The sequence below is a fragment of the Piliocolobus tephrosceles genome, unplaced genomic scaffold (assembly GCF_002776525.5).
Source record: "Piliocolobus tephrosceles isolate RC106 unplaced genomic scaffold, ASM277652v3 unscaffolded_40529, whole genome shotgun sequence".
Taxonomy (NCBI): Eukaryota; Metazoa; Chordata; class Mammalia; order Primates; family Cercopithecidae; genus Piliocolobus; species Piliocolobus tephrosceles.
Window position 1 is genome coordinate 1 of NW_022324898.1, and position 12,619 is coordinate 12,619.

The 12,619-nt window shown below is 42.7% G+C and overlaps 1 protein-coding gene across 1 annotated transcript; it reads right to left on the bottom strand.

Moving 5' to 3' along the window:
- Positions 1–5: 5 nt before the first annotated feature.
- Positions 6–12,617, bottom strand: LOC111553516 (ralA-binding protein 1; the record flags this gene model as incomplete). The annotated part of the gene is made up of 7 exons (XM_026452765.1): positions 12,573–12,617; positions 10,390–10,551; positions 9,335–9,466; positions 4,615–4,722; positions 2,130–2,251; positions 1,768–1,891; positions 6–149 (listed from the first exon to the last, which is right to left on the bottom strand). Coding segments are annotated over exons 1-7 (837 nt in total), but the record flags the coding sequence as incomplete, so codon positions are not given.
- Positions 12,618–12,619: the final 2 nt, after the last annotated feature.

The window sequence follows — 12,619 nt, forward strand, 5'->3', positions numbered from 1 at the left end:
GCACCCCCGCGCCACTCAGGCTCCTGGTCCTCCTGCGCCTGCTGCTCGGCCTTGGCCCGCTGCATCTGGAGCAGCCGCAGCTGCACGCGCAGCTCGATGATCGCCTCGCGCTCCTCATGAATTGCTTGATTCAAATGATTGTTCTTTATCTAGGGAATGATAGAGAGGGCAGTTATCACTTAAGGAAGTCAGAGGACGATTTCCCAGGAGCAGAGCCCGGTTAGCAAGGGCATCCTACAGAGGAATCTGGTTTTAAGTCAATGGGTTGTGAAACAGAAGACAAACAGCGGGAATGCACAGTGCACAGTGAGGGCCACGTGACTCCTCAGAATGTGAGGCTGGAAACCCCGCTCCTGGTTACTGGAGAGAAACACATCCATGTGCCAACAGAAACCCATCATTTTAATAATTCAGTGTCCTAGTGTTTAAAATAGACAACTCATAACTTTGGCTTCTGAACAGCCCGTAAGGAGAATAAAAGTAATTTTAGCAGCAATTAGAAAGGGGAGTTAGAGATCAGATAAAAAACTAGATTTGTTTCAAAGGTGAATATCCTCTGTCTTTTGTGAATGGCATTACTGTAATTCTGAAATGTCCTACTCAATCAAACCATAGAAAATTACCAATTCTAAACCATCTGGACGTGCTCGGCAGAGTTTAGGTACCACGGAATAGCAGCGGCCCTGCCCGCCATGGCCTCCGCTCTGTGGCGGGTGCCAGCTTGCCTTGCGTGGATGTGGCATGGACTCGGCCCTGCAAAAGGGGCGTAGACATAAGCGCAAGCACCGAGTGCCACGCGTGCACCCTGTCTTTGGCGACTGGGCATGCCTTCTCCCTTCCCTGCTAACTTAGTCCTGCTAAGAGTGGCAAGACAGAGCAGCCACGTTGGACCCCACGTGGAAAAAACTGGTGTGGAGGATGATGGGCTGGACCACCTGCCACACAAGAGACCCATCTTGTTTAAACCACTGTGTTATTCTCTTTATTACAGCAATTCAGCCTACACTCCAAGTACAATACTTCTGGATTCTGTTTTCCTCCTCAGAGCCAGGGGCTGTGTGTGGCATTCTGCTTTTCTGTGCAGGGTGTAGTTCTGGTTCGCACCAGCCACTGAGCCAACCCAAATGAGGGACACAGAGCTGTCCCTCTATCCTTAGACTCCTTTCTGTGAAGGGGATGTCTTCTCTCAATCCTTAGGCAAAATATCTGGACACGATATTTTATTTGGGGTAAGAAGGGAAATGGTGATCTAGACCTTTATCTCTGCCGCCTTCTCGCTCTGCAGCCTCTCCTCGCTTCTTAGCACCGATTCCCTCTCACCTGCTGCTGCTCGGGCTGAGGACAAGAGAAACCGTCTCTTGCCTCACCCACAGGGAGGCTCGGGAGACTGCTCCTTCCATCACTAGCGCTGATTTTTCTGTTCACCTTCTCTGGGAACAGAGACTAGGTCATTCAGAGCTGCTCAAGTTGGCACAGTCAAGTGAGGCGTGCCTTTACCTCGGTTGGAGAAGGCTCTACGTGTCACACTAAAGTCACGGAACGCCACTTCACAGCCTGAGGAAGACACACAGGTGCCATCTGCTTGGCCAGCACTTAGCTACAGACTAATGTCCTACAGACGCTCGGTGAGATGGCCCCTAAATTCCTCTCTACTCAGCCTCCCAACTGGTGACGAGAAGAAGAAGGACAATTCTGAGGGGAAATATGTGGTCTCTACAACTTTCTAAAAGTTAGTATGCGTTTTGCTTATTTTCCCCCAGAACTCACTTCCAGCTCTTCGTTCTGTCTCTGTAAGTCTTCCAGAATGATCTGCAGCTCCTCCTCATCCTCGCTCTCGCTCTCGCTCTCGGAGGAGTACTCCTCCGTCTCACTCCGGCCGTGCTGCTGGCGACTGCAAAGGTGAGAGACAAAGGAAGACGCTACTGGGCGTGCTTGTGTGTGACCTTTTGTATTTACGACGTTTTCATGACTCAATGTAACACCATTCTTAAGACCTAATAAATAAGAAACTTAAAGATGATTAATTTCACATGCCTAATTCTTTTGTAGGAAAGTCTGAGAGCTAAAACAATTATGGTTATATTTAAAGAAACATTCTCAGAAGCTTCAAAACCTTGGCTTTCCTTTACCTCTGTATTTCGGCAATCTCAGCTCTGAGGCGTTCTATCTCTTCTTTTTCTGAGGCAATCTGCCGGCGCAGAAACTGCTCCATGGCCAGCAGCTCCTCCTGTTCAGTCAGGATCTCGTTCTCCTGAAATAATGATCACTGGTGAACACCGCAGAGTTTTAGCCCAGGAAATGTCACTTGTTTGGGGTCTCCCATGTTGCCCTGAATTCTTGAGCCCCACTGAGTGCCGAGCGGAACACAAGTTATGTATTATACAACCAAAAACATCCTATTTCATTAGGGTCAAGAAAAGGCTTCTTTGAGAAAAGGTAAAGTTATTTTGGGGGAATGACTAGATTTTTCTCAATAACAAAATGCCACACAGGAACCCCATTATCTTCCTACTGCAAAGGCCCCTGTGAGGTCACCACACAGGGAGAAGCCAGGGCTTGAGGGATGAAACTGGCTTTGGCTTCCCACTCTTAATGCCTCCCCATCTCCCAGGAAAGTAGACATCGGTAGGGCCATGGTGACCTTTGATGGGGTCACTAGGAAAAGAAGGATCCAAGAGGTGTCTGGCTGGTGTCAGCGTCACCTTTAAGGCAGATCAGTGTGAAGGGAAGATCATCACAGAAAGTTTTCCACCTTTCCATAAGCCACCATCCTCTTTAAAGTCCTCAGGTTTTTTTTTTTTTTTTTTTTGAGACAGAGTCTCACTCTGTCACCCAGCCTGGAGTGCAGTGGCGCAATCTAGGCTCACTCCAACCTTCGCCTCCCGGGTTCAAGTGATTCTCCCGCCTCAGCCACTGAGTAGCTGGGACTACAGGCGTCTGCCATCCCGCTTGGCTAATTTTTGTATTTTTAGTAGAGACGGGGTTTCACCATGTTGGCCAGGCTGATCTCGAACTCCTAACCTCAGGTGATCCGCCCGCCTCAGCCTCCCAAAGTGCTAGGATTCCAGACATGAGCCACCGTGCCTGGCCCAAAAGTATTTAAATAGTCAATATTCTGCTTTACCAGAATATCCATTTCTAAGACTGGTAAGATCATCAGTCTTATTAAAAGAATGGGGAAAAAGTCACTATCTGCACAAGATCTACAGCCCCTCCAACCTAGAAAAGCAGCAAGTCAGACAAAACTGAAGAGAGTAACAGAAGGTGGCTGTGGGGATGAGGAGCTGGGGACAGACGTTCTTTCCACACGAGCCGGTACTGAGAAGGTAACAACTCGCCATGGTCACATGCCAAAATCAACTACCCACAAACAGCAAGAGCGCTGAGAACCTCTCTCCTGGAGATGAAGGGCACAGTAGTGCCCAAATGTTTTTGAACACACAGATGTCCTTCCTGTACCTCTGCGTACCTACTAAAGCTCACATTCCAGCAAACACCAGACTGAAGAACCCCGAAACAAAGACCTCATCTGGGACTTCATCCTCTCCTCAGGGAAAACAGTTGTGTGCTCCTGCGAGGCAAAACCACACACGTTTCAGAGGTGACAGAAGGACTGAAACTTATTGGGCTTTAGGGAAACCACATGAGTTTCTGGAACCCCAGACACGATGCTGTCAGAGCCTAGAACTTCATTCCTTTCTGGTTAAACTCTGGCAATTTCCAGAACAAAGTGAGGCTGACTTGAGAAATACGGAAAGAAACGAGCTCATCTTCAGCTCTATGCCTGGAATACAGGAGGCACAAAAGGGATATCTGTTAAATCAGTGAAGGACTAATAAGACAATTTGCCTCCAACAACTGATTTCACCTGCAAAGAATAAAATCAAAATATCTTAAAGGTGTTATTAGCAACAACTATTAGAAAAAATCTGTACCTAACATTTCAAGGATCCCAGACTTTGTAATGTTAGGAACAACGGTTTTTAAAATATTTTTAAAAGTCTCATCTCATTAATATGGAACAAGTATCACTAATCTGGAAATTAGAGAAAAGACCTATAATTCAGACCTGTGTGTAGACCAAATGAGATTAAGCATCTAGAACAATGCCCAGTAAGGAGTCATTAGTGAATATCAGGTCGTTTCTTTCGCCATAACCGAACATTTTAACAAACACAACATAAAGGAAGGGACAAATAAAACAGACACAGGGCCTCAGAATCACTTTATAATTTTGGTTAAAATATTCACATCTGTACTCAAGTTATGTTTAAATGACCATTAAGAGCCTTGCAGGCCGGGCACGGTGGCTCATGCCTGTAATCCCAGCACTTTGGGAGGCCGAGGCCGGTGGATCACCTGAGGTCAGGAGTTCTAGACCAGCCTGGCCAACATGGTGAAACCCCGTCTCTACTAAAAACACAAAAATTAGCTGGGCGTGGTGGCAGGTGCCTGTAATCCCAGCTACTCGGAGGCCAAGGCAGGAGAATCGCTTGAACCCGGGGGGGCGGAGGCTGCAGTGAGCTGAGATCGCTTCGATGCACTCCAACCTGGGGGACAACAGTGAGACTTCGTCTCAAAAACAAAAAAAAAAAGGAAAAGATTTTAGGTTACCTGAGCCAGGAGAATATTTATAACTTCTTCATTTTCATTCATCTCTTCTTTGGAAACATCCTCTTTTGAAAGACTGGCTATCTCTTGTGCAATCTTGGTTTCACACTCCTGTCAAGTGAGACAAATAAAAAAGAACTGCTCAGCCTATGTGTAACACATATTCAACAAATTCACACGTGTCCTTCTCATTTCCTCGAATGGAAACAGTAACAGCCAGATGAACCATCTAGCTGGATGGGCATTTGGTAACTGGGCTTGGAATATAACATGGAAATCTCAGTCTGTGCCTGCACTGTCAAAAATACTCAATTCTGGTGAACGTGCTTGCCGTTTCTGGTACCCTTCCACAGAAGTGACCTATGTAATACTTAGGGAGGGTGTGGTCAGGAGGGTAAATCTTGAGCACAGAATTTAGTGTTCATAAACATAAGGAACCAGCACCACCATCATCCTCTAGAACATTTCCATCGCCAAAGTGCCCTTGGGCTCCTCCACCATCCGCCGACATCTAGCAACCCCTGTCCTGGTCTCCATCGCTGCAGTTTTTCCTTTCCTGAGTTTCATAACTGAATCAATCAGGAAGTAATGTGATTATCTGGCTTCTTTCACTTACCACAATGCTTTTAAGATTCATCTACTTGGTTGTCTGTATCAGCAGTTGCTGAGCAATATGCCATGGAATAAATGTACTCCAATTTGTTCATCCATTCACCAACTGACGGACATTGGGGTTGCTTCTAGTTGTCAGCTACTGTCACTGGAGCTGTTAGGAACATCTCGCACATGCCTTGTGAGGGCAAATGCTTTCTTCTCTTAGATAAATACCTAGGAGTGGGAAGGCTGGGTGCTATGGTAAGTAACAGTATGTCTAACTTTATAAGAAACTGCCAAGCTGTTTTTCAAAATGGCTACACCATTTTGCATTACCAAGGGCAACCTCTTCTAGCTGATGTATACTGTTATCTCAGAGTACTTTTAATCTGTATTTCCTTAATGACTAATGATGGTGAGAGTCTTTACATGTGCTTATTTGTCATCTATATATGATCTTTGGTAAAGTATTTGTTCAAATTTTTGCCTTTTAAAAATTGGTTGCTTTCTTACTAAACTGTAAACATTTTTTTTAAAAAATTCAAGTCCTTTATCAGACACAAGTTTTTGCAAATATTTTGTCACAGCTTCTGGCTTGGATGTTTATTTTCTTAATACCTTTTGAAGATCATGTTTTAAAATTTTTTAATGAAATTCAATTTCTCAAATTTTTCTTTTATAGTTTATAATAAGTTTTGTGTCCTATTTAGGAAATTACTGGCTAAGCCAAGGTCAGTAAGATCTTTTCCTGTTTTTTTTTTTCCTTCTGGAAGCTTTTAGTGTTAGTTTATGATTCATTTCAAGCTATTTTTTGCATATGTTGTATGGATAAAGTTTTTCTTTTCTTTGCATCTGTTCCAGTGCTGTTTGTTGAAAAGAATATCCTTTCCCCACTGAATTATTTTAGTATCTTCATTGAAAAGTAATTGCCCACATATGTGTAGGTCGACTTCTGAACTTTCTATTCTGTATGTATATCCGTGTCCGATACCTGTGGTCTCAATTAACTGCAGCTTTGTAGCAAGTCTTGAAATCAGGTAGTATGAGTCCTCCAATCTTCTGGATATGTCCTTCCTCAACACTGTTGACCTATATTCTAGGCCATTTGTATTTCCACATACATTTCAGAAGAGCTTTTTCATTTTCACAAATACCATCTGTTTGGATTTTGATTGGGATTGGACCCACAGATCAATTTGGGAAAACCTAACATCTTAACAATATTGAATCTTCTGTTCCACATGCATGATGTCTCTCTCCGTTTATTTAGGTTTTTTTTTTTTTTTTTTTTTTTTTGAGGTTTACTATCCAATTGTGCATTTCTAACATATAGATATACATTAGACATTTGTGTATCTGATCTTGTAACCTACAACCTTGCTAAACTCACTGATTAGTTCTTTTTCTGTAGATTCCTTAGGATTTTATATGTAGATAATTATTGGGAATAGGCCCCCAAAATCTGGCCATAAACTGGCCCCAAAACTGGCCATAAACAAAATCTCTGCAGCACTGTGACATGTTCGTAATGGACACGATGCCCACGCTGACGGCTGTTACCGGAATGAGGGCAAGGAACACCTGGCCCACCCAGGGTGGAAAATCGCTTAAAGGTGTTTCTGAACCACAAACAACAGCATGAGTGATCTGTGCCTTAAGAACATGCTCTTGCTGCAGGTAACTAGCCAGAGCCCATCCCTTTGTTTCCCATAAGGAATACTTTTAGTAAATCTATAATCTATAGAAACAATGCTTATCACTGGCTTGCTGTCAGCAAATACGTACGTAAATCTCTGTTCGAGGCTCTCAGCTCTGAAGGCTGTGAGACCCCTGGTTTCCCACTCCACACCTCTATATTTGTGTGTGTGTGTCTTTAATTCCTTTAGTGCCACTGGATTAGGGTCTCCCTGACTGAGCTGGTCTCGGCAGATAATCATGTTATCCAAGAATAAAAATTTATTTCTCTCCAATATGCATGTCTTTTTTCTTGCTTTATTGCACTGGCTAGAACGTCCAGTACAATGCTTAATAGAGGTGGTAACAGCAGAAATCCCTCCAGTGTACACCAATCTTAGGGTAAGCATTTAGTCTTTCACTATCAAGTATGATAACTGTAGATTCTTTGTAGATGTACTTCATCAGGCTGAGAAAGTTACCTGCTGGGAGTTTTATCATGAATAAGTATTGAATTCTACCAAATCTTTTTCTGCATCTACTGATATGATGTTGTGGGTTTTTCTTGTTTTTAGTCTGTTAATATTTAAGTTACTTCTTTCTTTAAAAGTCATTTGTTCCTCAAAGTTGAAATTTGGGAAAATCTAACATCTTAACGACATTGAATCTTCTGTACCACATGCATGATTTCTCTCTCCATTTATTTAGGTCTCTTTTTTTTTTTTAGTTTCAATATCTAATTGTGAATTGCTAATACACAAAAATACATTAGACTTCTGTGGAATCTTTTGTGCATTTTGTGAATTAATGAGCTGGCGTGAAAACACAGCATCGGGAAAATCGGTAAAGCAAAGTTAATCCATCCCTTCTTATATTGGCTCTGGCTGCTATATCATGATTCCTTTATGTAAGCGAGACGTAGAAGCAAGATAAACAAAAGCCAAACCTCCATCAGCCCTGTCCTAGGTCAGTCAGGGGACTCTTCATTTAAAGGCTGACTGGGGATGCCGTATGATTAACAATTACAATTTGCCCCTGAAGCCTGAGTGGTCCGTCTCTAATACCTGATTCTAGGCTGAGACATGAAGGGAAATTTTTAACGGCAATAACAACAAGAAGAAAGAGTTTTGTAAAGGAAGCAAGAGATAGATAACCTGGTGAGCTAGGGAGAAGAAGGAAATACGCAGAGGGCTTCTGCTAGATGACGTATCCCGGAGTGCCGTGTGAAAGCTCCACGAATGCGCCCCGTCTCACAAAGCTATCCTCCACATGAATACAAATCTCTGACCTCAAAGAAACAGAAGTACTCGTGTTGCCTTTGTCTTTTTAACACAACCACAACAGAGACCTACTACCATGTTCCCCAATTCAGGCAAGGGCTAACTAATGATCCTTGGATGTGCTGTGTAGATGCTGCAGTTGATCTGCAATGTGGATTTTCAGGTGATCCAGAGATCTGGGACTTTACTGTTGCTGTGGCTGGTCCACTCACAGTCCCAGAACCAAGCAACACACACTAAACAAGAGGGAACTCAAAAGTCTGACTGGCGTACCCTAAACTCATCAGGTACTGCATGCCCCTCTTCTTATTATTACATAAACAGAATCTCTCCTGATCTTCAGGACCTTCCAGGCAACCCTCATCACTACATTTCCAAGGAGCTAATACTAAATGCCTCAAATTCCAGCAGTCCCCGCAGGTGTGTCACCATCCAGCCTGCTTCTCATCTGCAGAAAGCCCTGTTTACAGGTATAACCAAGCAGGAAATGACAAATTTTTTAGTAAATTCATTTTTAATTAAAACAAAACTTTCTGGGCCAGGCATGGTGGCTTATGCCTGTAATCCCAGCACTCTGGGAGGTGAGAGGACTGCTTGAGCCCAGAAGTTTGAGACCAGCCTGGGCAATATAACAAGACCCCATTTCTACAGGCAATAAAAAATCAGCTGAGCATGGTGACGCACACCTGTGGGCCCACCTACTCAGGAAGCTGAGGTAGGAGGATCCCTTGAGCCCCGGAGGTCGAGGCTACAGTGAGCCATGATCACGCCACTGCACTCCAGCCTGGGTGACAGAGCGAGATCCTGTCTCAAAAACATAAAAAAACTTTCTAGATTACATTGAAACATGTGACTGACACCAGGCTGCAATATCAATAATACAGGACTAGAAACATTTTAGTGAGTAAATTTCCCACCAGAGAAGTTCACTTCAAGTGACATTATCTATAATATTCTTAAAAGAAAGAACTTGGGCTGGGCGTGGTGGCTCATCCCTGTAATCTCATCACTTTGGGGGAGGCCGAGGTGGGAGGATTACTTGAGGCCAAGAGTTTGAGACCAGCCTGGTCAACATCAAAAGGAAAGAAAGAAAATACTTAAAAGAGCACATAAAGGATATAAAAGACTCCAACACGTTCTATTATAAACATTAGGTATCAAACATAGTAACCCACCTGTCTTTTAGCTTCTCTCAGTTTTCTTTTGAGGGCTGTCAAAATTCTTTGTACTTCCCATAATCTTTCTTCTTTAGACAAATCCTTTATTCCACCCTGCAGATCTCGATGTAAACAATTCAAAAGAAACTCCTAGAAAGCAATGCCACACACTAAGTTGCATTCCATAGCCTCTTATCTTAAACTAACAACACGTGCAATTTCTAAAGATGAAGAATCAACTATTTTTCAATTATCCTTTATTTCATTAGAGTAAAGTAATGGCACCGATATGACTGAAAAATCATTCTTATTGTTTTGCCAATGAATTATTCGCTAATTTGTATTGGTTCAATAATACTTAATCAACATCCCCATCTCCAATGTCATCATCATTAACTCGTTTAAGAACTGGGAGCTCATGGCAGACACAAGGGAAGAAAAGCAAGCAGGGGTTTGATAAAGTGCATGCAAATAAATAATCAAATGTAATTACCTTTCTTAGTCTTGATTACACACATACACAAACACGGCACGGTTACTTCCATCAAAATAGCACAGTAAAAAAGCCCAGGATTTGGGCTCAAATCTTGGGTCTATAATTAATAATCACGTTAACTTAACTTCCCTGAATTTTAATATTCTTATCTATAAAATATGGCTGATGACAGCAACCTTGTCCAAAAAAAGCAAACGTTTTTAGACTATTTACAACGTGCCTGGCATGGTTCATGTATTGTCTCATTCGTGGTAATCTTCACATCAATCCTTTAAGGGGGTCCATTTTAAAGCAAGAGCACCAGCGCCTAAGGTGGTTAAGAATTCGCCTCAAATCAGTTAACTAAGAGCAGAGCAAGAATTTAAGGCCAGGTCTTTTGATTCCAAAAACTATGCTCTTTCCACCATGGTATTCCGACTTATTTGGCATGAAACAGTACCAGATGGGAATTTTTGACTTGAGTGTGCCTCACATAGCTCCAGACACACACAAAGTGCTCAGGAAACAACAGCCCGTCACCAGCGGACTCCACAATGGCCAGTGCAGAGGCAGGCTGTGGCAGGCAGGGCGCACACACCTGTCTCCTGATCTCCTCCTTGATGCCCGCCTGGGTCTCCGGCAGTGTGGGCATCGTGGCCATGTTAGACCATCGCAGAGGTTTCGTCACTTGCTTTAGTACCACATTTCCAAAGAGTTCTTGCACATGTGTGAAAAACACATACAGGACTCGATTGCTGATCTAAGAAAAAAAGATTTACAAGAAAACCATTAAAATTTTCATTCTATTTCAGTTATTTGGGTCTAACATAATATATCCTTTAATCCTGGACACACAAAGAAAATTCTACCCAGTACTGACAACACAGTCTTTGCTAGTTAATGGTCCATTTAAGAAGAAAATGGTCAATTTAAGAAGAAAACTCATAAAATATGAGTTAAATCAGGTATTCAAGCACCAGAAAGAATTGAAAGGGAAAAAAAAACAAGAAAAGGATAGAGAAGCTGACGCCCATCCATGTTTTTTTTCTTCTATCACTACAATATTAACTGATTAAAACATCTTATGTTTTTTTGAGTATTGTTTTGTTTTTTTGTTTTGTGTTTTGAGATGGAGTCTCGCTCTGTAGCCCAGGCTAGAGTGCTGTGGCACATTCTCAGCTCACTGCAACCTCCACCTCACAGGTTCAAGCGATTTTCCTGCCTCAGCCTCTCTGGTAAGCTGGGATTACAGGTGTGTGCCACCATGCCTGGCTGATTTTTTTGTATTTTCAGTAGAGATGGGGTTTCACCGTGTTGGCCAGGCTGGTCTCAAACTGCTGACCTCAAATGATCCACCCACCTCAGCTTCCCAAAGTGCTGCGATTACAGGCGTGAGCCACCATGCCCAGCTAAAACATCTTATGATCTTTATTTTCAACTTACTTTGAGATGTTTTAACAGATACAACGGGCTGAATGAGGACCGTGAGGGAAGTGAGAGCACCACAGCAGTAAAACTGGGTTGAGGTTGAAAGCCCTCACTCCAGAAACAAACACCTGGACACAGCCAGCATCTGAGTGTGGATGTTCACATGCTAGGAGACCAGGGCATTAGGTTGGCTGAAAAGCTACCACAAGAAATTATTTCCTACCTAAAACTTACTCTCACAACACACTTGACTCTTCTATGATACAACCACCTCTATTATATTATAGTAACATTAAGTATCAATGTAATATTTACCAGATCCTGAAACCCTAATATGAATGATCAAACTAAAATCTGAGAAACATTTTGCTTTCAAAGTGCAACCAATGAGTAACAGAAGAATCTTTATTTTTTAGAGACAGAATTTTGCCGTCACCCAGAGAGGAGTACAATGATCATAGCTCATTGCTGGGCTCAAGCAATCCTCCTACCTCAGCCTCCCAAGTAACTGGGACTACACATACATGCTACCACACCCAGCTAATTTTTTACTTTTTTGCAGAGACAGGGTCTTGCCATGTTGCCTAGGCTGCACTCCTGGCCTCTAGCTATCCTCCTGCCACAGCCTCCTGAAGTGCTCGCATTAAGGTGTGAACCACTGCCTGAGTGAAAGACTCTTTAGTAAATGAAAACACACTCTAATAACAGTGACAGTGATTTACGGTGACTCAGACTACTGGCCAAAAACAGGGGTTAAGATAATAAATATAACTTATCATCTCCCTTTTTATTGGCCTGAGTAAAATATCATTAATTAAAAGAAAACATATACTCTATGACAGCACCAACTGAGCAGCAATAAAGGAAAGCCAAGTATGTATGTCGTAAAAAGATACCAATTAACACACCGAAATCCTCAGGCTAAATCTTCAGGCGAATTAACGTTAGGTCCCTTTGTGCCTGAGTTTGATGTGTGTCTGTGACATAATGAAGCAATAACACTACTGATGAAATAACTGGCATCTCTAAAATTCTACACATGAACTCTGTAACTGTAGATGCCATGGGCTCCTCCTCCACTAATGAAGGATCCTTGTCATCAGACCTTGTTTATAAACCCACATCAAAGACTGTCCCACATTCAAATTACATCACTAAAAGCTAAAGGGCAAGTGTATTCATCATCTTATACACCGACACTGTCCAAACTATGAAAGGAAAAGACCTGTATTCAAGCTAATCCATTACCTGTCTTCTCAAGTTCACTGCTTTACATGTGACTCAGCAATAGAAAATTACCCCAGTTCCCCAGCGTCAGCACCAGAGGGTATGTGTGTAGAGAAGACCATGTACCTGCACAGTTGGGCTGAGCACTATAGAAATGTTCTGTATATTCATTT